General features: G+C 50.1%; 1 protein-coding gene across 6 annotated transcripts in view; it reads right to left on the reverse strand.

Annotated features, from left to right (window-relative positions):
- Window positions 1-22,422, reverse strand: part of LOC142256862 (uncharacterized) — a 130,637-nt gene that overhangs the window by 61,308 nt on the left and 46,907 nt on the right. For all 6 annotated transcript variants that reach the window (XM_075328804.1, XM_075328802.1, XM_075328803.1 and 3 more), the window contains one exon: window positions 20,058-20,201. In XM_075328804.1, coding sequence (XP_075184919.1) covers window positions 20,058-20,201 — 144 coding nt within the window. The remainder of the gene's footprint in view (window positions 1-20,057; window positions 20,202-22,422) is intronic.

Below are 22,422 nucleotides of genomic sequence, written 5' to 3' on the forward strand. Positions count from 1 at the left end.
CCAGGCGTTTCTGAAAAAATACAGATAGCGCGGAGACTTGACCTTTAAGGGAGCCAAGCGACAAACCTTTTTCCAACCCAGACTGCAGGAAGGAAAGAAAAATAGGCAATGCAAATGGCCAGGGAGAAACTCCCTGAGCAGAGCACCAAGATAGGAATATCTTCCACGTCCTGTGGTAAATCTTGGCGGAGGATGGTTTCCTAGCCTGTCTCATGGTGGCAACCACCTGATGAGATAAACCTGAGGCCGCTAGGATCCAGGATTCAATGGCCACACAGTCAGGTTCAGGGCCGCAGAATTCAGATGGAAAAACGGCCCTTGAGACAGCAAGTCTGGACGGTCTGGTAGCGCCCACGGTTGGCCTACCGTGAGGCGCCACAGATCCGGGTACCACGACCTCCTTGGCCAGTCTGGAGCGACGAGAATGGCGCGGCGGCAGTCGGACCTGATTTTGCGGAGCACTCTGGGCAATAATGCCAGAGGTGGGAACACGTAAGGTAGCTGGAACTGCGACCAATCTTGAACTAAGGCGTCTGCCGCCAGAGCTCGGTGATCGTGAGACCGTGCCATGAAAACCGGGACCTTGTTGTTGTGCCGTGACGCCATCAGGTCGACGTCCGGCATCCCCCAGCGGCGACAGATCTCCTGAAACACTTCCGGGTGAAGGGACCATTCCCCTGCGTCCATGCCCTGGCGACTGAGAAAGTCTGCTTCCCAGTTTTCCACGCCTGGTATGTGAACTGCGGATATGGTGGATGCCGTGTCTTCCACCCACGTCAGAATCCGCCTGACTTCCCGGAAGGCTTGCCGACTGCGTGTTCCCCCTTGGTGGTTGATGTATGCCACCGCTGTGGAGTTGTCCGATTGAATTCGGATCTGCTTGCCTTCCAGCCACTGTTGGAAGGCTTGTAGGGCAAGATAGACTGCTCTGATTTCCAGAACATTGATCTGAAGGGTGGACTCTTTCCGAGTCCACGTACCTTGAGCCCTGTGGTGGAGAAACACTGCTCCCCACCCTGATAGGCTCGCATCTGTCGTAACCACTGCCCAGGATGGGGGTAGGAACGACTTTCCTTTTGACAATGAGGTGGGAAGAAGCCACCACCTGAGAGAGTCCTTGGCTGTCTGAGAAAGGGAGACATCCCTGTCGAGGGACGTCGACTTCCCGTCCCATTGGCGGAGAATGTCCCATTGTAGTGGACGCAGATGAAACTGCGCGAACGGGACTGCTTCTATTGCTGCTACCATCTTTCCTAGGAAGTGCATGAGGCGCCTTAAGGGGTGTGACTGGCCCTGAAGGAGAGATTGCACCCCTGTCTGAAGCGAGCACTGTTTGTCCAGTGGAAGTTTCACTATCGCTGAGAGAGTATGAAACTCCATGCCAAGATATGTTAGTGATTGGGTCGGGGTTAGATTTGACTTTGAAAAGTTGATAATCCACCCGAAACTCTGGAGAGTCTTCAGTGCCACGTTCAGGCTGTGTTGGCATGCCTCTTGAGAGGGTGCCTTGATAAGTAGATCGTCCAAATACGGGATCACAGAGTGACCTCGCGAGTGCAGGACTGCTACTACTGCTGCCATGACCTTGGTGAAGACCCGAGGGGCTGTCGCCAGCCCGAAAGGCAGAGCTACGAACTGCAGGTGTTCGCTTCCTATAACGAAGCGTAGAAAACGCTGATGCTCTGGCGCAATCGGCACGTGGAGATAAGCATCCTTGATGTCTATTGATGCTAGGAAATCTCCTTGAGACATTGAGGCGATAACGGAGCGGAGAGATTCCATCCGGAACCTCCTGGTTTTTACGTGTTTGTTGAGCAGTTTTAGATCCAGGACGGGACGGAACGACCCGTCCTTCTTTGGCACCACAAACAAATTGGAGTAAAAACCGTGACCTTGTTCCTGAAGAGGAACGGAAGTCACCACTCCTTCCGCCTTTAGAGCGGACACCGCCTGCAGGAGAGCATCGGCTCGGTCGGGCGGTGGAGAAGTTCTGAAGAAGCGAGTTGGAGGACGAGAGTTGAACTCTATCCTGTACCCGTGAGACAGAATGTCTCTCACCCAACGGTCTTTGACCTGTGACAGCCAAATGTCGCCAAAGCGGGAGAGCCTGCCACCGACCGAGGATGTGGAGAGAGGAGGCTGACAGTCATGAGGAAGCCGTCTTGGTAACGGTTCTTCAGGCTGTCTTTTTTGGGCGTGATTGAGTCCGCCAAGAATCTGAGCCCCTCTGATCCTTTTGAGTCCTTTTGGACGAGGAGAATTGGGACCTGCCTGAGCCTCGAAAGGAGCGAAAACCAGACTGTCCCCTCCTCTGTTGGGGCTTGTTTTGTCTGGGTTGAGGTAAGGATGAATCCTTACCCTTGGAGTGTTTAATGATTTCATCCAAACGCTCACCAAACAATCGGTCCCGAGAAAAAGGCAAACTGGTTAAGCACTTCTTGGAAGCAGAATCTGCCTTCCATTCTCTCAACCACAGGGCTCTGCGTAAAACCACGGAGTTGGCTGACGCCACCGCCGTACGGCTCGTAGAGTCTAGGACAGCATTAATCGCGTAAGACGCGAATGCAGACATGTGAGAGGTCAATGGTGCCACCTGCGGAGCAGATGTACGTGTGACCGTGTCGACCTGTGTAAGCCCAGCTGAAATAGCTTGGAGTGCCCATACGGCTGCGAATGCTGGCGCCAACGACGCTCCAATAGCTTCATAGATGGATTTCAACCAGAGCTCCATCTGTCTGTCAGTGGCATCTTTAAGTGCCGCCCCATCTTCCACTGCAACTAAAGATCTAGCTGCAAGCCTGGAGATTGGAGGGTCCACCTTGGGACACTGTGTCCAGCCCTTGACCACGTCAGGGGGAAAAGGATAGCGTGTATCTTTAAGCCGTTTAGAGAAACGCTTATCTGGATAAGCGTGGTGTTTCTGGATTGCGTCTCTAAAGTCAGAGTGGTCCAGAAAAGTGCTTAATTTACGCTTGGGATACCTGAAATGGAATTTCTCCTGCTGTGAAGCAGACTCCTCAGCAAGAGGAGCTGGTGGAGAAATATCTAACATCTTATTGATGGACGCTATAAGATCATTCACTATGGCGTCACCATCTGGTGTATCCAGATTGAGAGCGGCCCCAGGATCAGAATCCTGATCAGTTACATCCGCCTCATCACCCATAGAGTCGTCCCGCTGGGACACTGACCAGTGTGAGGAAGTAGAGGGCCGCTCATAGCGAGCCCGCTTAGGTTGTCTGGGACTGTCGTCCGAGTCATAGCCGTCACCCTGGGGTGCATGTGACACCCCCGGAGCTCCGAAGTGTTCCAGCTGAGGGGGACTAGGGGGCAATGATTCAACAGTGCCCATGGTCTGAGTTACTGGTCTAGACTGCAATGTTTCAAGAATTTTAGACACAGTCATAGACAATCTGTCAGCAAAAGCTGCAAACTCCGTCCCTGTCACCTGGACAGCATTCACAGGTGGTTCTCCCTGGGTCACGTCCAGCAGAGGCCCCGGCCGAGCAAATGCCACAGGGGCCGAGCACTGCACACAATGGGGGTCAGTGGAACCAGCCGGTAGAGCAGCCCCACATGCGGTACAAGCAGCATATAAAGTCTGTGCCCTGGCACCGTTGTTTTTTGCGGACGACATGCTGTTGACTCCTTGAGTAATCTAGGAGGGTATATAGCCTAGAATCACCAGCGACCGTACAGTGCAATGTATTGCAAGCACAAAATACAAAGTACACTACGGCACAAGTGGGGGTGAGCCCCTGAGGGCTGCTTACCGCCCGCTGAAAAGCGGGTGTGAGGTCGCAGAATCCCGTGTCTGGGTCTCCCCGTCTCCCCTCTGCAGCTCAGCGTGCAGACAGGAATGGCTGCCGGCGTTCAGTGAAGAGGGGCGGACCGTGGGCGTGCCACAAACAAAAGTGCGGGAAACTGCGTCCCTCTGTGCCTAGTGTGAGGGCTGGAGTATGTAAAGCAGACTCCAGCCCTCAGCGCTGATGGTCTGTACAGCGTCCCGCCCTCCCCCTGACTGGCAGGTGTGGGGGCGGGAACGAAACGAACTAGGCCGCAAAAGCCGGGGACTGTAGTAATAAGCGCGGCCGTCATATATGCACGGCCAGCGCGGAAGTCCCCGGCGCACCACAAATCCCAGCCGCGTCGCAGTGAACGCTGACCCCAGCGGTCGGCTCGGCCGTTCGTACTAAGTCTACTCACTCAACAGATCTGCAGTGAGGAATGGCACAAGCGCAGCAGCGCTGTTAACCCCGGCGCACTAACACACCCAGCAATGCTGTAGTGTGCGTGCGGTATGCACGGGGACACGGAGTACCTTGATGAAGCAGGGCCCTGTCCCTGAGGAAACTCCGCTCCAAATCCAGCAGAGGGGCTGTGGATGGAGCACGGTCTCAGTGCCTGGAGACCGGGAAAGTCCCACTTCACCCAGAGCCCTAATGGGGATGGGGAAGGAATCAGCATGTGGGCTCCAGCCGCCGTACCCGCAATGGGTACCTCAACCTTAACAAACACCGCCGACAGAAAGTGGGGTGAGAAGGGAGCATGCTGGGGGCCCTCGTATGGGCCCTCTTTTCTTCCATCCGACATAGTCAGCAGCTGCTGCTGACTAAACAGTGGAGCTATGCGTGGATGTCTGACCTCCTTCGCACAAAGCATAAAACTGAGGAACCCGTGATCCCACGGGGGGGTGTATAGCCAGAAGGGGAGGGGCCTTACACGTTTAAGTGTAATACTTTGTGTGGCCTCCGGAGGCAGTAGCTATACACCCAATTGTCTGGGTCTCCCAATTAGGAGCGACAAAGAAATTCTCTTTTTCTTCATCGTTCCTTATGGGAGACCCAGACCATGGGACGTCTCAAAGCAGTGCATGGGTGGGAATAAACAGAAAACTGAGAAGTAGGCGAAACCTAACTTCACAAATGGGCGACAGCCGCCTGAAGGATGCGTCTGCCCAAGCTCGCATCTGCCGAAGCATGAGCATGCACTTGGTAGTGCTTCGAAAAGGTATGCAGACTGGACCAAGTGGCAGCCTGACAGACCTGCTGAGCCGTAGCCTGGTGCCTGAAAGCCCAAGAGGCACCGACAGCTCTGGTCGAGTGTGCCTTGATCCCGGGCGGGGGAGGCACTTGAGTACACTGGTAGGCATCGGAAATGGCCGACCTAATCCAACGAGCTAGGGTCGGCTTAGAAGCAGAGAGGCCCTTACGCCGACCAGTGGTCAGCACAAAAAGAGAGGTGCACCGCCTCAGAGCAGCGGTGCGAGACACATAGATCCGGAGCGCCCGCACCAGATCCAGAGTATGCAACGCTTTTTCAAAGCGATGAACAGGAGCCGGACAAAAGGAAGGCAGGGAAATATCCTGGTTAAGGTGGAAAGGAGAAACCACCTTAGGGATAAAGTCCGGAGTCGGACGGAGAACCACCTTGTCTTGATGAAAAACCAAAAAAGGTGACTCCGAAGAGAGCGCAGCCAAATCAGAGACTCTCCTGAGGGAAGTTATGGCCACTAGAAAGACCACTTTCTGTAGAAGACGAGACAAAGAAACCTCCCTAAGTGGCTCAAAAGGGGGTTTCTGCAAGGCCGTGAGGACCAGATTAAGGTCCCAGGGATCCAGAGGCCGCCGGTAAGGCGGAATGATGTGAGATGCGCCCTGCATGAAGGTGCGCACCTGAGCCAGCCGGGTGATACGCCGCTGGAACAACACTGACAGAGCCGAGACCTGTCCCTTGAGGGAATTGAGGGATAGTCCTAGCTGCAGACCAGACTGCAGGAAGGACAGAAGGGTCGGCAGGGAAAAAGGCCAAGGGGCATGGCCGGAAGAACGACACCAGGACAGGAAAATTCTCCAAGTCCTGTGGTAAATTTTGGCCGAGGAAGACTTCCGAGCCTGAGTCATAGTGGAGATGACTTCGGGAGGAATGCCGGAAGCCGTCAGGATCCAGGACTCAAGAGCCACGTCGTCAATCTGAGAGCTGCAGAATTCTGGCGGAAAAACGGACCTTGTGAGAGAAGGTCTGGGCGGTCCGGGAGATGCCATGGCACCTCTACGGACAGACGGAGCAGGTCTGGGTACCAAGCTCGCCTGGGCCAGTCTGGAGCAATGAGTATGACCCGACGGCCCTCCATTCTGATCTTGCGCAGGACTCTGGGCAAGAGAGCTAGAGGGGGAAACACGTAAGACAGACGGAACTGGGACCAATCCTGAACCAGCGCGTCCGCTGCAAAGGCCTGAGGATCGTGGGAGCGAGCCACGTAAACCGGGACCTTGTTGTTGTGCCGGGATGCCATTAGATCCACTTCCGGAGTGCCCCACTTGCGGCAGATCGACCGGAACACTGCCGGATGCAGAGCCCACTAGCCGTTGTCCACGGTTTGACGGCTGAGATAATCTGCCTCCCAGTTTTCTACGCCTGGGATGTGGACTGCGGATATGGTGGACTGGGAGTCCTCCATCCACTGAAAGATGCGTTGAACCTCCAACATTGCCAGGCGGCTGCGAGTCCCGCCCTGGTGATTGATGTAGGCAACTGCTGTCGCGTTGTCTGACTGGACTCGAATGTGCTTGCCCGCCAACAGGTGGTGAAAGGCTACGAGAGCGAAGAGTACAGCTCTGATTTCCAGCACATTGATCGAGAGGGCTGATTCGGACGGAGTCCAAGTGCCCTGTGCTCGGTGGTGGAGAAATACTGCTCCCCAGCCGGATAGACTGGCATCCGTGGTGAGAATCACCCAGGACGGGGTCAGGAAGGAGCGTCCCTGAGACAGAGAGAGGGGCCGAAGCCACCACTGAAGAGAGCTCCTGGTCTGTGGCGACAGAGCCACCAACCTGTGCAAGGAAGAAGTCCGCTTGTCCCAACAGCGGAGAATGTCCAGCTGCAGAGGACGCAGATGGAACTGGGCAAAGGGAACCGCTTCCATTGACGCCACCATCTGACCCAGCACCTGCATGAGGTGCCTGATGGAATGACGGCGGGGCCTCAACAGAGAGCGCACCGCCAGATGGAGGAACTGCTGTTTGACTAAGGGCAGCTTGACAAGTGCCGGCAGAGTCTCGAATTGCATCCCTAGGTACGTGAGTTTTTGGGTCGGGGTCAGAGTGGACTTGGGCAGATTGACAAGCCACCCGAATTGAACAAGAGTGGCGAGAGTGAGCGAGACACTCCGCTGACAGTCTGCACTGGATGAAGCCTTGACTAGAAGGTCGTCCAGGTAAGGAATCACTGCCAACCCCTGGAGGTGCAAAATCGCAACCACTGCTGCCATGACCTTGGTGAATACTCGAGGGGCCGTGGCTAACCCGAAGGGGAGAACCACGAATTGGAAATGTTCCTCTCCGATTGCAAAACGTAGCCAACACTGGTGTGAAACTGCAATTGGCACATGCAGATAGGCATCTCTGATGTCGATGGATGCCAGGAAATCTCCTTGGGTCATTGAGGCAATGACTGATCGCAGAGACTCCATGCGAAAGTGCCGCACCTGAACATGCTTGTTGAGAAGCTTGAGATCCAGGATGGGCCGGAAGGAACCGTCCTTTTTGGGGACTAGGAAGAGATTTGAGTAAAAACCTCTGAATCGTTCCCTGGCGGGAACCGGTACAATTACTCCGTTGGCCTGCAAGGATGCCACGGCCTGAGAGAAGGGGGCGGCCTTGGAGCAGGGGGAGTTGACAGAAAAAATCTGTTTGGTGGGCTGGAAGAGAACTCTATCCTGTAGCCGTGGGAGATGATATCCCGCACCCACTGATCGGAGACGTGTTGAAACCACACGTCGCCAAAGTGGGAGAGCCTGCCACCGACCAAGGACGTTGCTGGCTCGGCCAGATAGTCAAGAGGAGGCTGCCTTGGTGGCAGCAGCTCCTGCGGACTTTTGTGGACGCGGCTTCTTGCGCCAGGTGGGCTTCTGGTCCTTGGCTGAGTTAGTGGACGAGGCCGAGGGCTTAGAGGACGACCAGTTAGAGGAACGAAAGGAACGAAACGTCGACTGGTTCCTGCTCTGGACGGGTTTCCTGGTTTTAGTCTGTGGCAAGGAAGTACTCTTCCCGCCAGTAGCCTCCTTAATTATTTCATCCAGTTGTTCACCGAACAGCCTGGACCCAGCAAATGGGAGCCCAGCAAGGTACTTCTTTGAGGAAGCATCTGCCTTCCACCGTCGAAGCCACAAGATCCTGCGGATAACGAGGGAATTAGCGGAGGCCACCGCAGTGCGGTGAGAGGCCTCCAGCATGGCAGACATGGCGTAGGCTGAAAAGGCTGAAGCCTGGGAAGTTAAGGTAACCAATTCAGGCATAGAGTCCCTAGTGAGGGAATGCATCTCCTCTAGGGAAGCAGAGATGGCTTTGAGAGCCCACACTGCTGCAAAGGATGGGGAGAACGAGGCCCCTGCCACCTCATAGACAGACTTGGCCAGGATGTCAACCTGGCGGTCAGTGGGATCCTTAAGTGAGGTGCCATCAGCCACAGATACAACTGTCCGGGCTGAGAGTCTAGACACCGGAGGGTCTACCTTTGGTGAGTGAGCCCACTCCTTGACCACCTCTGGTGGAAAAGGAAAACGGTCATCAGAACCACGCTTTGGGAAGCGTTTGTCAGGACAGGCTCTGGGCTTGGACACAGTGGCTTGAAAACTGGAGTGGTTAAAGAACACACTCCTTGTTCTCTTAGGCAAGGTAAACTGGTGCTTTTCTGCCAGAGAGGGTTGCTCCTCTGATACTGGCGGATTGAGGTCCAGTACAGAATTAATGGACGCAATCAAAACATTCACATCTGCATCACCCTCGGTCAGATCAATGGGGCACATGGAGGTAGCGTCCGAGCCCCCAGTAAAGACATCCTCCTCGTCCTGCGAGTCGGCTCGTGAATCGGAGCCGCGGGACGACGAAGGAGAGGGGACCCTGCGTCTCCTTTTAGGAGGACGAGGTCTGGGAGCAGATGAAGAATCCTCTGTGAGCTCTGCAGAGCGAGCCGAAGCAGCAGAGGCGCCCTGAGAAGGGGGCTGATGCATGGTCAGCAGAGTCCGGGACAGCTGTCCCATGGAGTCGGCAAAGGACTGGGAGATAGACTTAGAAAACAATTCTACCCAAGCCGGGGGTTCAGCCACCGGGGCCGGAGCAGCCGGAGGGACCACTGGGGAGACGCCAGGCTGAGGCACCACCATGTTAGAGCAGGCATCACAATGAGGATATGTGCTCGGTTCAGGCAGTACGAGCTTACATGCAGTGCATATTGAGTACAGCCTTGCAGCCTTGCTCCTAGTGTGAGACATGCTGCTGAGGTGGAGGCTCTGCAGTAAAGAACACACTCCTCCAGAATGACCCCCAGAGAGTGTATAAGAAGGTCCACAACCAGAGGTTGTGGCTTACCAGACCGTTTTGTGTGCCCTCCGGATCCCACAGCTCGGACCCCCAGACAGGTTGCAGAGATGCAGCAGCCAGCGCCGATCAGTGTGAGAACGCTGATAAAATGGGTCCGGAGTGAGGAGGGGGGGAGGGGCCTAGTCCAAGAGCGGGAACCGGAGGGCCAAGGAGATATACAGGGGAGGGAAACATCTCCTCAGAGAGGAGTGTCCTCCTCTGTGCTGAACGGCCGGTGGGCGCCGCCGCACTGTCCCTCTGCTTGACTGACATGCAGGGGCAGTGAAAACGAAAGTAGGCTGCAGCCGAAGCCGGGGCCTAAATTTTACAATGCGGCCGGCGCGCAGGCATCCTCGGCGCGGTTCTCTGGTGAAAACCGGAGAACCGGCCGGAAATGTCACAAAAGGTTACATAACACACTCTCCCCAACATTAAAGTGCAAGGGACCCCCCTGACAATAACGTCTCAATACTTAGCTTGTGAGACGCAGGGCCAGGTCCCTGAGGGATGAGTGCTCCGTCCGGCAGGGTCCTGAAAGGGCTGCGGATGGAGACCGGTCTCCTGCAAAGCAGTGAGAACCGTGCTGGCTCCCACTTCAAGCCAGAGCCCGAGGGATGGTGAAGGAGCGCGGCATGTAAGGCTCCAGCCTTGAAATCAACCTTAACAACACCGCCGACACAGTGGGGTGAGAAGGGACATGCCGGGGGTCCAGCTTGGACCCGCTTTTCTTCAAACTCTTTAAAATCAAAAATCAGATGAGAATGCATGTGTGGATGTATGCCTCCTGACACAATGCATTGAACTGGCTATATTTGGTTATCCAGGGGGTGTATATGCTAGGAGGGAGGAGCTACACTTTTTAGTGTAGTACTTTGTGTGTCCTCCGGAGGCAGAAGCTATACACCCATGGTCTGGGTCTCCCATAAGGAACGATGAAGAAACAAAGATTATTCAACATAGTTGTTCAAGGGAAGGATACAAAAAGTTGTCTCAGAGATTTAAACTGTCAGTTTCTACTGTGAGGAACATAGTAAGGAAATGGAAGAACACAGGTACAGTTCTTGTTAAGCCCAGAAGTGGCAGGCCAAGAAAAATATCAGAAAGGCAGAGAAGAAGAATGGTGAGAACAGTCAAGGACAATTCACAGACCACCTCCAAAGACCTGCAGCATCATCTTGCTGCAGATGGTGTCAATGTGCATCGGTCAACAATACAGCGCACGTTGCACAAGGAGAAGCTGTATGGGAGAGTGATGCGAAAGAAGCCGTTTCTGTAAGCACGCCACAAACAGTCGCCTGAGGTATGCAAAAGCACATTTGGACAAGCCAGTTACATTTTGGAAGAAGGTCATGTGGACTGATGAAACAAAGATTGAGTTGTTTGGTCATACATAAAGGCGTTATGCGTGGAGACAAAAAAACACGGCATTCCAAGAAAAGCACTTGCTACCCACAGTAAAATTTGGTGGAGGTTCCATCATGCTTTGGGGCTGTGTGGCCAATGCCGGCACCGGGAATCTTGTTAAAGTTGAGGGTCGCATGGATTCAACTCAGTATCAGCAGATTCTTGACAATAATGTGCAAGAATCAGTGATGAAGTTGAAGTTACGCAGGGGATGGATATTTCAGCAAGACAATGATCCAAAACACCGCTCCAAATCTACTCAGGCATTCATGCAGAGGAACAATTACAATGTTCTGGAATGGCCATCCCAGTCCCAGACCTGAATCTCATTGAAAATCTGTGGGATGATTTGAAGCGTGCTGTCCATGCTCGGCGACCATCAAACTTAACTGAACTGGAATTGTTTTGTAAACAGGAATGGTCAAATATACCTTCATCCAGGATCCAGGAACTCATTAAAAGCTACAGGAAGCGACTAGAGGCTGTGATTTTTGCAAAAGGAGGATCTACAAAATATTAATGTCACTTTTATGTTGAGGTGCCCATACTTTTGCACCGGTCAAATTTTGTTTAAATGCAAATTGCACATTTTCTGTTAGTACAATAAACCTCATTTCAATCCAGAAATATTACTCAGTCCATCAGTTATTAGATATATGAAACTGAAATAGCTGTTGCAAAAATCCAAATTGTTATAAAGAAAAAAGGTTAACATTAATAGGGGTGCCCAAACATTTTCATATGACTGTGTGTGTGTGTGTGTGTGTGTGTGTGTGTGTGTGTGTGTGTGTGTGTGTGTGTGTATGTATGTATGTGTGTGTGTGTGTGTGTGTGTGCGTGTGTGCGTGCATGTATGTATATATGTATGTGTGTGTGTATGTCCACTAAAGGAATCCGAACCGTCACATTTACAATCACGAAATTTTGCGCAGCCACTTCATTTAACTCAGGGAACATCATAGACTATATTTTGAGGGGAAAATTTAACCCTGCGTTTTAGAGTCATTCGCCAAAAAACCTGCCTACATTAACCCCTTCACGATCGGCCGATTTTGCGCTTTCCGTTTTTGTTTTTTTTCCCCATTTTTCCGAGAGCCGTAACTTTTTTATTTTTCCGTCAATCTAGTCATGTGAGGGCTTGTTTGTTTTTTTTTTGCGGAACGAGTTGTACTTTTAAATGAAACTATTAGTTTTACCATATAGTGTACAGGAAATGGCAAAAAAAATTCCAAATGTGGAAAAACTGCAAAAAAAAAGTGCGAATGCACTATAGTTTTTGAGATATTTTATTTACTGTTTTCACTATATGATAAAACTGACGTGTCAGTTTGATGCATCAGGTCTGTGCGAGTTCGTAGACACCAAACATGTATAGGTTTACTTTTATCTAAGGGGTTAAAAAAAAGAAGTTTGTCCAAAAAAAGTGGTGTACGTTTTGCGCCATTTTCCGCGACCCGTAGCATTCTCATTTTTTGGGATATGGGGCTCAGTGATGGCTTTTTTTATGTGTCTCGAGCTGACGTTTTTAATGGTACCATTTTTCTGCAAACGCTACATTTTGATCGCCTGTTTTTTGCGCAAAATTTGCCATGACCAAAAAATTTTATTTTGGCGTTTGGATTTTTTGCCGCTACACTGTGTACCGGTCAGATTAACTGATTTTATATTTTGATAGAACGGGCATTTCTGAACGTGGTGATACCAAATATGTGTTTATTTTTCATAATAAAATAATAATTTTTATTTATATAGCGCCAACATATTTCGCAGCGCTTTACAATTAAGAGGGGACATGTGCAGACAATATGAGACAATACAAAATAACAAAATTCAGATACCAAGAGGAGTGAGGGCCCTGCTCGTAATCTTACAGTCTATGAGGAAATAGGGGAGACACAAAACGTGAATGAGGGAGGGGGCATGGGTAAAAGAAAAGCTTGTCACATAAGGTCCAGCCATAGATTTAACCCTTTAATTTCCAATGGGGCGAAAGGGGGGTGATTTGAACTTTTAGGGTTTTTTTTTTTTTTCTATCAAACTTTTGTTATTTTTTTTTTTTATTTTACTAGTCCCCCTAGGGGGCTATAAGGATCAGCAGTCTGATCGTTCTAACATATGTGCTGATCACAGCTACACATGCTCATTTCCTGTCTCACACAGCTCTCAGCCATCATTACATGACCCTGTGATACAACCATCGGATCCACGGTATCACGTCACGTGGTGAGTAAACTTTAACCGTGATTATAATGGCACTGTCACATTTTGACAGCGCCATTTAAAAGGTTAACAGGTACGGGCAGATTGCAGATCTGCTCGTGCCTGCTAGGCACACATGTCAGTTGTACAAATTAGCTGACATGTACGTGGATCCCACCCCAGCTGCCCGCGTCAGCCGGGTAGGATTAACATCATCACCGCTGAGACGTAATTTTACTGCCCGTGGTCATTAAGAGGTTAAAGTCAATGAAGCTGGGAGCTACAGGTCATTAATAGGAGCTGTGATTGGTTGCTATAGGCAGCAAAGGCATTTCTTAGTATAAGATTATGTGTGAGGTAATAGGATATCGGTAGAGAGACAGACAGACAGACAGAAAGATAGGGACAATGGGAGAGAGACAGCGATAGTGAGAGACAGACCGTGACAGACGCATAGAGAATTCAGAGAGAGAGAGAGAGACAGGGATAGGGATGGAGAAATATGGATAGAGAGAGAGCGGCAGATGGTGAGACAGAGAGAGACAGGCATAGACAGAGAGAGGCAGACAAGAGAAAAAGACAACAGAAAAACAGACAGACGGATAGAGACAGACAGCCAGACCGAGAGAGACAGCCAGACAGACCGAGAGCGAGGGAGACAGACAGACAGAACGAGAGCGAGGGAGACAGCCAGACAGAACGAGAGCGAGGGAGACAGCCAGACAGAACGAGAGCGAGGGAGACAGCCAGACAGAACAAGAGCGAGGGAGACAGCCAGACAGAACGAGAGCGAGGGAGACAGCCAGACAGAACGAGAGCGAGGGAGACAGCCAGACAGAACGAGAGCGAGGGAGACAGCCAGACAGACCGAGAGCGAGGGAGACAGCCAGACAGAACAAGAGCGAGGGAGACAGCCAGACAGAACGAGAGCGAGGGAGACAGCCAGACAGAACGAGAGCGAGGGAGACAGCCAGACAGACCGAGAGCGAGGGAGACAGCCAGACAGACCGAGAGTGAGGGAGACAGCCAGACAGAACGAGAGCGAGGGAGACAGCCAGACAGAACGAGAGCGAGGGAGACAGCCAGACAGACCGAGAGCGAGGGAGACAGCCAGACAGACCGAGAGCGAGGGAGACAGCCAGACAGACCGAGAGCGAGGGAGACAGCCAGACAGACCGAGAGCGAGGGAGACAGAAAGACAGAACGAGAAAAAGGGAGACAGACAGACAGACCGAGAGGGAGGGAGACAGCCAGACAAGACCGAGAGCGAGGGAGACAGCCAGACAGACCGAGAGCGAGGGAGACAGCCAGACAGACCGAGAGCGAGGGAGACAGCCAGACAGACCGAGAGCGAGGGACACAGCCAGACAGACCGAGAGCGAGGGAGACAGCCAGACAGACCGAGAGCGAGGGAGACAGAAAGACAGAACGAGAAAAAGGGAGACAGACAGACAGACCGAGAGGGAGGGAGACAGCCAGACAAGACCGAGAGCGAGGGAGACAGCCAGACAGACCGAGAGCGAGGGAGACAGCCAGACAGACCGAGAGCGAGGGAGACAGCCAGACAGACCGAGAGCGAGGGAGACAGCCAGACAGACCGAGAGCGAGGGAGACAGCCAGACAGACCGAGAGCGAGGGAGACAGCCAGACAGACCGAGAGCGAGGGAGACAGCCAGACAGACCGAGAGCGAGGGAGACAGAAAGACAGAACGAGAAAAAGGGAGACAGACAGACCGAGAGGGAGGGAGACAGCCAGACAAGACCGAGAGCGAGGGAAACAGCCAGACAGACCGAGAGCGAGGGAGACAGCCAGACAGACCGAGAGCGAGGGAGACAGCCAGACAGACCGAGAGCGAGGGACACAGCCAGACAGAACGAGAGCGAGGGAGACAGCCACACAGAACGAGAGCGAGGGAGACAGCCAGACAGAACGAGAGCGAGGGAGACAGCCAGACAGAACGAGAGCGAGGGAGACAGCCAGACAGAACGAGAGCGAGGGAGACAGCCATACAGAACGAGAGCGAGGGAGACAGCCATACAGAACGAGAGCGAGGGAGACAGCCATACAGAACGAGAGCGAGGGAGACAGCCAGACAGAACGAGAGCGAGGGAGACAGCCAGACAGAACGAGAGCGAGGGAGACAGCCAGACAGAACGAGAGCGAGGGAGACAGCCAGACATTGGAAGCGCGGTACTATGGCGTGTGTTTGTGTCATGCAGTACCCGCTTGTGTCCACATGATGTCGCGCTTCCAATGTAAATAAATGAACTGTACAACATTAGTGACGGATTCAGTTTGCGTCAAAACAACGCAAGTGTGAAACTAGCCTGAGCTGAGAGCAACATAATGTAGGGGCAGAAACTCTGATTCCAGCGATGTGTCACTTACTAGGCTGCTTAGTGTAGTTTTTATAAAATTACTGTTTTTTCAGCAGGAAATTATCACTATAGGACTAGTAAACCTGCTGCCTGCCAGGTAGTCCAATGTCACGCCCCACCCGTGATTGGCAGCTTTCTGCCTATGAACAGTGTACACAGAAAGCAGTCAATCAGTGGTGGGGGTGGGGTTATATAAAGCTCAGTATTCAGAGAACTTTAGGATCTGCAGCAGATATAGTGGGAAAAAAGTATTAGTCAGCCCCCAATTGTGCAAGTTCTCCCACTTAAAAAGATGACAGAGGCCTGTAGTTGACATCATAGGTCTATGACAACTATGAGAGACAAAATAAGAAAACAAATCTAGAAAATCACCTTGTCTGATTTGGCAAGATTTTTTTTTTTTGCAAATTATGGTGGAAGATAAGTATTTAGTTACCTAAAAACATGCAAGATTTCTGGCTCTCACAGACCTGTAACTTCTTCTTTAAGAGGCTCCCCTGTCCTCCGCTCATTACCTGTAGTAATGGCACCTGTTTGAACTTGTTATCGGTATAAAAGACACTTGTCCACAACCTCAAACAGTCACACTCCAAACTCCACTATGGTGAAGACTGAAAAGCTGTCAAAGGACACCAGAAACAAAATTGTAGCCCTGCACCAGGCTGGGAAGACTGAATCTGCAATAGGCAAGCAGCTTGGTGTGATTAAATCAACTGTGGGAGCAATAATAAGAAAATTGAAGACATACAAGACCACTGAATCTCCCTCCATCTGGGGCTCCACCAAGATCTCACCCCGTGGGGTCAAAATGCTCACAAGAACGGTGAGCAAAAATCCCAGAACCACACGGGGGACCTAGTGAATGACCTGCATAGAGCTGGCACCACTGTAACAAATGCTACCATCAGTAACACACTACGCCGCCAAATCCTGCAGTGCCAGACGTGTTCCCCTGCTTAAGCCAGTACATGTCCGGGCCCGGCTGAAGTTTTCTAGAGAGCATTTAGATTATCCAGAAGAGTATTGGGAGAATGTCATATTGTCTGATGAAACCAAAGGAGAACTGTTTGGTAGAAACACAACTTGCCGTGTTTGTAGGAGACAGAATGCTGAGTTTTATCCAAAGAACACCATACCTACTGTGAAGCATGTGGGTGGCAACATCATGGTTTGGGGCCGTTTCTCTGCAAAGGGATCAGGACAACTGACCCGTGTACATAAAAGAATGAATGGGGCCATGCATCCTGAGACTTTGAGTACAAACTTCCTTCAATCAGCAAGGGCATTGAAGATGAAATGTGGTTGGGTCTTTCAGCATGATAATGATCCCAAGCACAACGCCAGGACAACGAAGGAGTGTCTTCTTAAGAAGCATATGAAGGTCTTGGAGTGGCCTAGCCAGTCTCCAGATCTCAACCCCATAGAAAACCTTTGTAGGGAGTTGAAAGTCTGTGTTGCCCAGCGACAGGCCCAAAACATCACTGCTCTACAGGAATGGGCCAACATACCACCAACAGTGTGTGCCAACCTTTTGAAGACTTACAGAAAACGTCTGACCTCTGTAATTGCCAGCAAAGGATATATATAACAAAATATTGAGATGAACTTTTATTATTGACCAAATACTTATTTTCCACCATAATTTTCAAAAAATCTTGCCAAAGCAAACGCGGTGATATTCTGGGTTTTCTCATTTTGTCTCTCATAGTTGTCATAGACCTATGATGTCAATTCCAGGCCGACCTCATCTTTATAAGTGGGAGAACTTGCACAATTGGGGTCTGACTACATACTTTTTTCCTTGCTGTACCACTGTAAGTTTTTAATCAAAATTGCAGCAAGAGACCGAGTTTGATCTCTGGAAACAGGGCCTCTGCCCCTACATCATGCAGCTATCATATTGGGGAGGAAAAAGCAAATGAATGATCTTTGTGGTGAGAAGACAAGGATTATCACAACGCACAGATGTCACGGGCTTATGACAGAAAGAGAAAATGAAGAATAATGTAACAAATGTAGCAAACACAAACTGAATGTTTCAACTGGTAACAATGAAATGAAAAATTAGGACAAATATCACAGGAAATTATGGGGTACTCCAGGACAGGTCTTCAATATCAGATAGTTTTGGTCCGGGTCCACCACCGCCACTTATCAGCTGTAGTGTGAGTGTACAGAGCCAGAACACCACAGCGCCATACGCTCTGTAATGGCCACTCTCAGGTACTGCAACTCGTCTCACTTTGAAGTGAAAAATCAATATCAGAGTCCCGGAAAGCCCCTTTAAGACAGGCTAGAAGCATTAGATATTGGTGTTGAAAAACATCCCTTCATGTGTGATTTCTTCAATAAACATATAACCCTAGATGTAGGCATAATAGATTATATAGTGATTTAGAAGGGAGCGACTATGAAAAAAAACTTTAACCCTAGAACGCATACCTGGGGCCTTGCAGGCCTGCTAGTTCACTTGTTTTCTATGGTAGATCTTTAGGGTTGCGCGTTCTAGGGTTAAGCAGGAAGGCCTGAAACCATTAACTTTTATTAGAACAATAAATTAATCGACTTCATCAATTTAACAAGCGTTTCACCTAAGTTGGCTTAATCTGGGGCTCGTGTGAAACTCAAATGTTTGAATACATTCCTGGCTGCCTTAAACATTTTTGCATTATTGGTTTATGATTAGGGATGATCGAATACCTCAAATGTTCGGCTTTGCGAATATTTTCCGAATACCTCGCCACTATTCGATGCGCAATGTAAGTCTATGGGAAGCCCGAATAGTTGTTATTCGGGTTTCCCATAGACTAAAGGGGGTGTTACCCGCAGCGATATCGCTGGTGAAAGCACCCGCCCCTGTCGTTTGTGCATCATGCGCAAATCGCTGCCCGTGGCGCACAAAATCGTTTTGAGCCGTCACACATACTTACCTGCCTAGCGACGTCGCTGATGCCGACGAACCGCCTCCTTTCTAAGGGCACGGTTTGGGCGGTGTCACAGCGGCGTCACTAAGCGGCCGCCCAATAGAAGCGGAGGGGCAGAGATGAGCGGGACGTAACAGCCCGCCCACCTCCTTCCTTCCGCATTACCGGCGGTCGCAGGTAAGCTGTAGTTCGTCGTTCCCGGGGTATCACATGTAGCGATTTGTGCTGCCGCGGGAACGACGAACAACCTGCGTCCTGCAACAATCAAGGATTTTTTAAAAAGGAACGACGTGTCAACGACAGACAATAAGGTGAGTATTTTCCATCGTTAACGGCCATTCCTTGCTGTCACACGCAACGACGTCGCTAACGATGCCGTATGTGCGTCACGGAATCTGTGACCCAGTCGATATATCGTTAGATACATTGTTGCGTGTAACGGGGCCTTTACATTGCGCATCGAATATTTGCGAATAGTCGAATAGCGGCGAGGTATTCGGAAAATATTCACGAAGCCGAATAAATGAAGTATTCGATAATCCCTATTTATGATCCTTCCTCCAGATGAGGTGACATTATCCTTTTGGACATTGCTATTTTTGACTCTTAATACGAGAGGAGTGTCACAATAAGTACTGTTTTTTTGTTTCACATCAATGTTATAAAGGAAAAGGACACTTTCTGGCAACAAACAGGAACCCAGCATTGTTACTATCGGATAAATTATATAGTATACAGTGTGTCCACCCATATCCTGTCCACCGCCATTAACTTGAGAACGGCGGCAGCTATAGGCATAGAAGTGGTGTCTAGGTATAGTAAAGTAGCCATGCGCTACGCAATGAAACCACCTATAGCGCCACCTGGTGGAAAACAACGGAGTTAGCATTTTTATCTTGAAAACGAAACGAGGTAGAGAAAAAAAGAGAATTACAAAGTTGCAGGGCATCATCAATTCAATACGAATCGACACCTTGCATACAGAAATGCTATGATATGAATCCCATGACCCCCCCCAAAACATTGAATGCTGGTCACGCATATGGCACTCATTTAACTTTGATGCTCAAAGTGGCCCCCATCACCTGCAATGCACATCTGGACTCTGCACAGCATACTGTATCTTGCTGCACGTTGTGCAATAGGGTAGGTGACACGTTTGCACAAGCATCTGTGATACGTCGTCGTAGGTCCTGCAATGTTGGTGGAGGGGTTGCATATACCTGCTGTTTGATGTGACCTCACAGAAAGAAGTCCAATGGGGTCAGGTCAGGTGAGCGTGGAGGTCACTCCACACAGCCACCATACCCAATGACTTGTAGGAAGGTCTCCATGAGGTATCGCTTCACGTCCGCAGCCTTGTGAGTTTTACACATTCTAATGATAGCATTTCTGTATGCAAGGTATCGATTCGTATTGAATTGATGATGCCCTACAACTTTGTAATTCACTTTTTTTCTCTATCTCGTTCCGTTTTCAAAATAAAAATGCTAACTCCGTTGTTTTCCACCAGGTGGCGCTATAAGTGGATTCATTGCATGGCGCATAGCTACTTTACTATCCCTAGACACCACTTCTATGCCTATAGCTGCCGCCATTCTCAAGTTAAGGATATGGGTGGACACATTGTATATTGATTGAATTACCTATGAATAGTAACCATACTCAGGAGCGGAATCAGTATGATTGGGCTCTGCTAAAAGACTAAAGCGATCCGCAGAGGAGCAGGGGTGAGTCTCAAGTTCTCCCCCACTGTTTAGTCATTACAATTAATTTGGAAAACATAACTCACCTCTCCATCTGGAGGATGGTCCTCATGGAGCAATAGTTGTGGAAAAAGGATTATATAGCTGTGGTTCAATTGACTATTTTGCGCAAGTGAGTCTCTGATTTTTTTCGATGCCGCACTCATTTGCCTCCTTGTCTGCTGCGTAATCTAAAACATAAAAAATATAAAATATTTTAAATAGTGGTACAAATAATATATTTTGAGTATTTAAAATTAAAATATAAATAAATAAGCTTGTAAGGTGCTCCATAACAATCAGGCGCTGGCTGTATTACACAGCTGTCACCTATCTGTAGCTGCTGTAATTTGAGATGATGACGATCACGGTAGCCTAATCCCTCAGATGCCATGTTTAATAGAGACTAATATTAAAATTCCAAACTCCAAAAATTATAGAATTATTGCAGCGTATTGTACCTACAATGAAGCCAGGTTAAAGTTTAGGACTTTTAGCTTAAGTTTGAAACCTTAAGTTTGAAAGCTATCCCCTATTACCGTATTTTTCGGATTATAAGACGCACTTTTCCTTCCAAAAATTTGGGACATGAGGGGGTGCGTCTTATAAAGCGAATGTAGCTTACCGGGAGGAGGAGAATGGGTGCTGTGCTTGTTGCGCAGCGCTGTTCTGGCTGCGGTGGGGGCTGTGTGGAGAAGGGAGGTGCGGCAGGTGTCCCAAATGCTCTGTCGGCGGTGCGGGCTTCAAATAACGGCACTCTGAGTCGGCGCATGCGCAGATGAAGCTTTTGGCGCAAGATCTCATCTGTGAACGCAACCGCCTCCGGAACATTGGTCTCGCAGCAGCGGACTTAATGAAAATGGTGTCCGATGGTGGCACATTGGCACGTCCGCAGATAAGATAATGGCTTGTCATTGAGCAGAGAGCTCAATCTGCGCACACGCCGACTCTGGGCGCCATTTCTTTGAAGCCTGCACCGCCGACAGATCTGTGACACCAGCTGCACCGCCCTGCTGCACAGCAGCCAGCACAGCCCCCACCGCAGCCAGCACAGCCCCGACCGCAGCCAGCACAGCCCCCACCGCAGCCAGCACAGCCTTTACTGCAGCCAGCACAGCCCCCACCGCAGCCAGCACAGCCCCCACCGCAGCCAGCACAGCCCCCACCGCAGCCAGCACAGCCCCCACCGCAGCCAGCACAGCCTCCACCGCAGCCAGCACAGCCCCTACCGCAGCGCCTACAGCATTGCCCCACTACAGCACCACACCTGTCTCCTGTGACTCTGATCCACCACCGTTGCTGCCTTCCCTCCAGTAAGTCACGACCTGAGTATAAGATGGACCCCCCTTTTTTTTACCTTGTTTATCTCTAAATTTGGGGTGCGCCTTACAAAACGAAAAATACGGTAATTGGATAATGGGTAAGCTTCTGATTGCTGGGGCCGACTACTGGGGCCCCTACTGATTCCGAGATCCATGGTTCTGAGGAGCCCAATGTGCATCGAGAGGTGGTTAATCATGTGCAATGCCACCCCATTCATTCTTATGGGAATACTGAGTACAGCGCTCAGCTATCTACAGCAGCACCTTTAATAAATGAATGGAGCGGCAGTGTGCATGATCGACCAGCGATCCATTCAGATTGAGTTGTTCAGAGCCCTGATTGCCAGGATCAGTGTAGAAATCAGTGGACCCCCAGTGATCGAGAACTTATCACCTGGATAGGAGATAACCTGCAAACTTGGATCTCTTTAACATACAGGGACTAAAAATAAAAAAAAGAAACATCCAAATTTTAATTCCCTGCCTCCTTTTGAAAAATTAAACAGCGTACGGATGGAAACAATACGGCTCCTTACACTATTTAGTGGCCATTGCCAGAACTGCAGCTCAGCTTCTATTAGGGTGCGTGCCCACGATCAGGGTTCACAGTGTTTTGGACGCAGAGTGTTTTCACTGCATCCGAAACGCTGCGTTGTACAGTACAATTAAAGCAATTTTTGTCAATACAAAAACAGCAAAAAAAAAAATCAACAATAAATACAATATATGTTAAGGTGTATTCATATAGAACAAATAGAAAAAACCCTTGGTTTCATACAACACAAAACAACAAACCAAAACCGAGATATGGTTCAAAATTAATTTTTATTTGATAATAAAGGAACAATTCTGGTAAAAAATTACACCAACAAAAAAAGAGAATTTTGTTTACTTACCGTAAATTCTTTTTCTTATAGTTCCGTAATGGGAGACCCAGACCATGGGTGTATAGCTTCTGCCTCCGGAGGACACACAAAGTACTACACTAAAAAGTGTAGCTCCTCCCTCCGAGCATATACACCCCCTGGATAACCAAATATAGCCAGTTTAGTGCAAAAGCTGAAGGAGGACAGCCACCCACAAGTAGAGA

The sequence above is a fragment of the Anomaloglossus baeobatrachus genome, chromosome 11 (assembly GCF_048569485.1).
Source record: "Anomaloglossus baeobatrachus isolate aAnoBae1 chromosome 11, aAnoBae1.hap1, whole genome shotgun sequence".
In the NCBI taxonomy this organism is placed as follows: Eukaryota; Metazoa; Chordata; class Amphibia; order Anura; family Aromobatidae; genus Anomaloglossus; species Anomaloglossus baeobatrachus.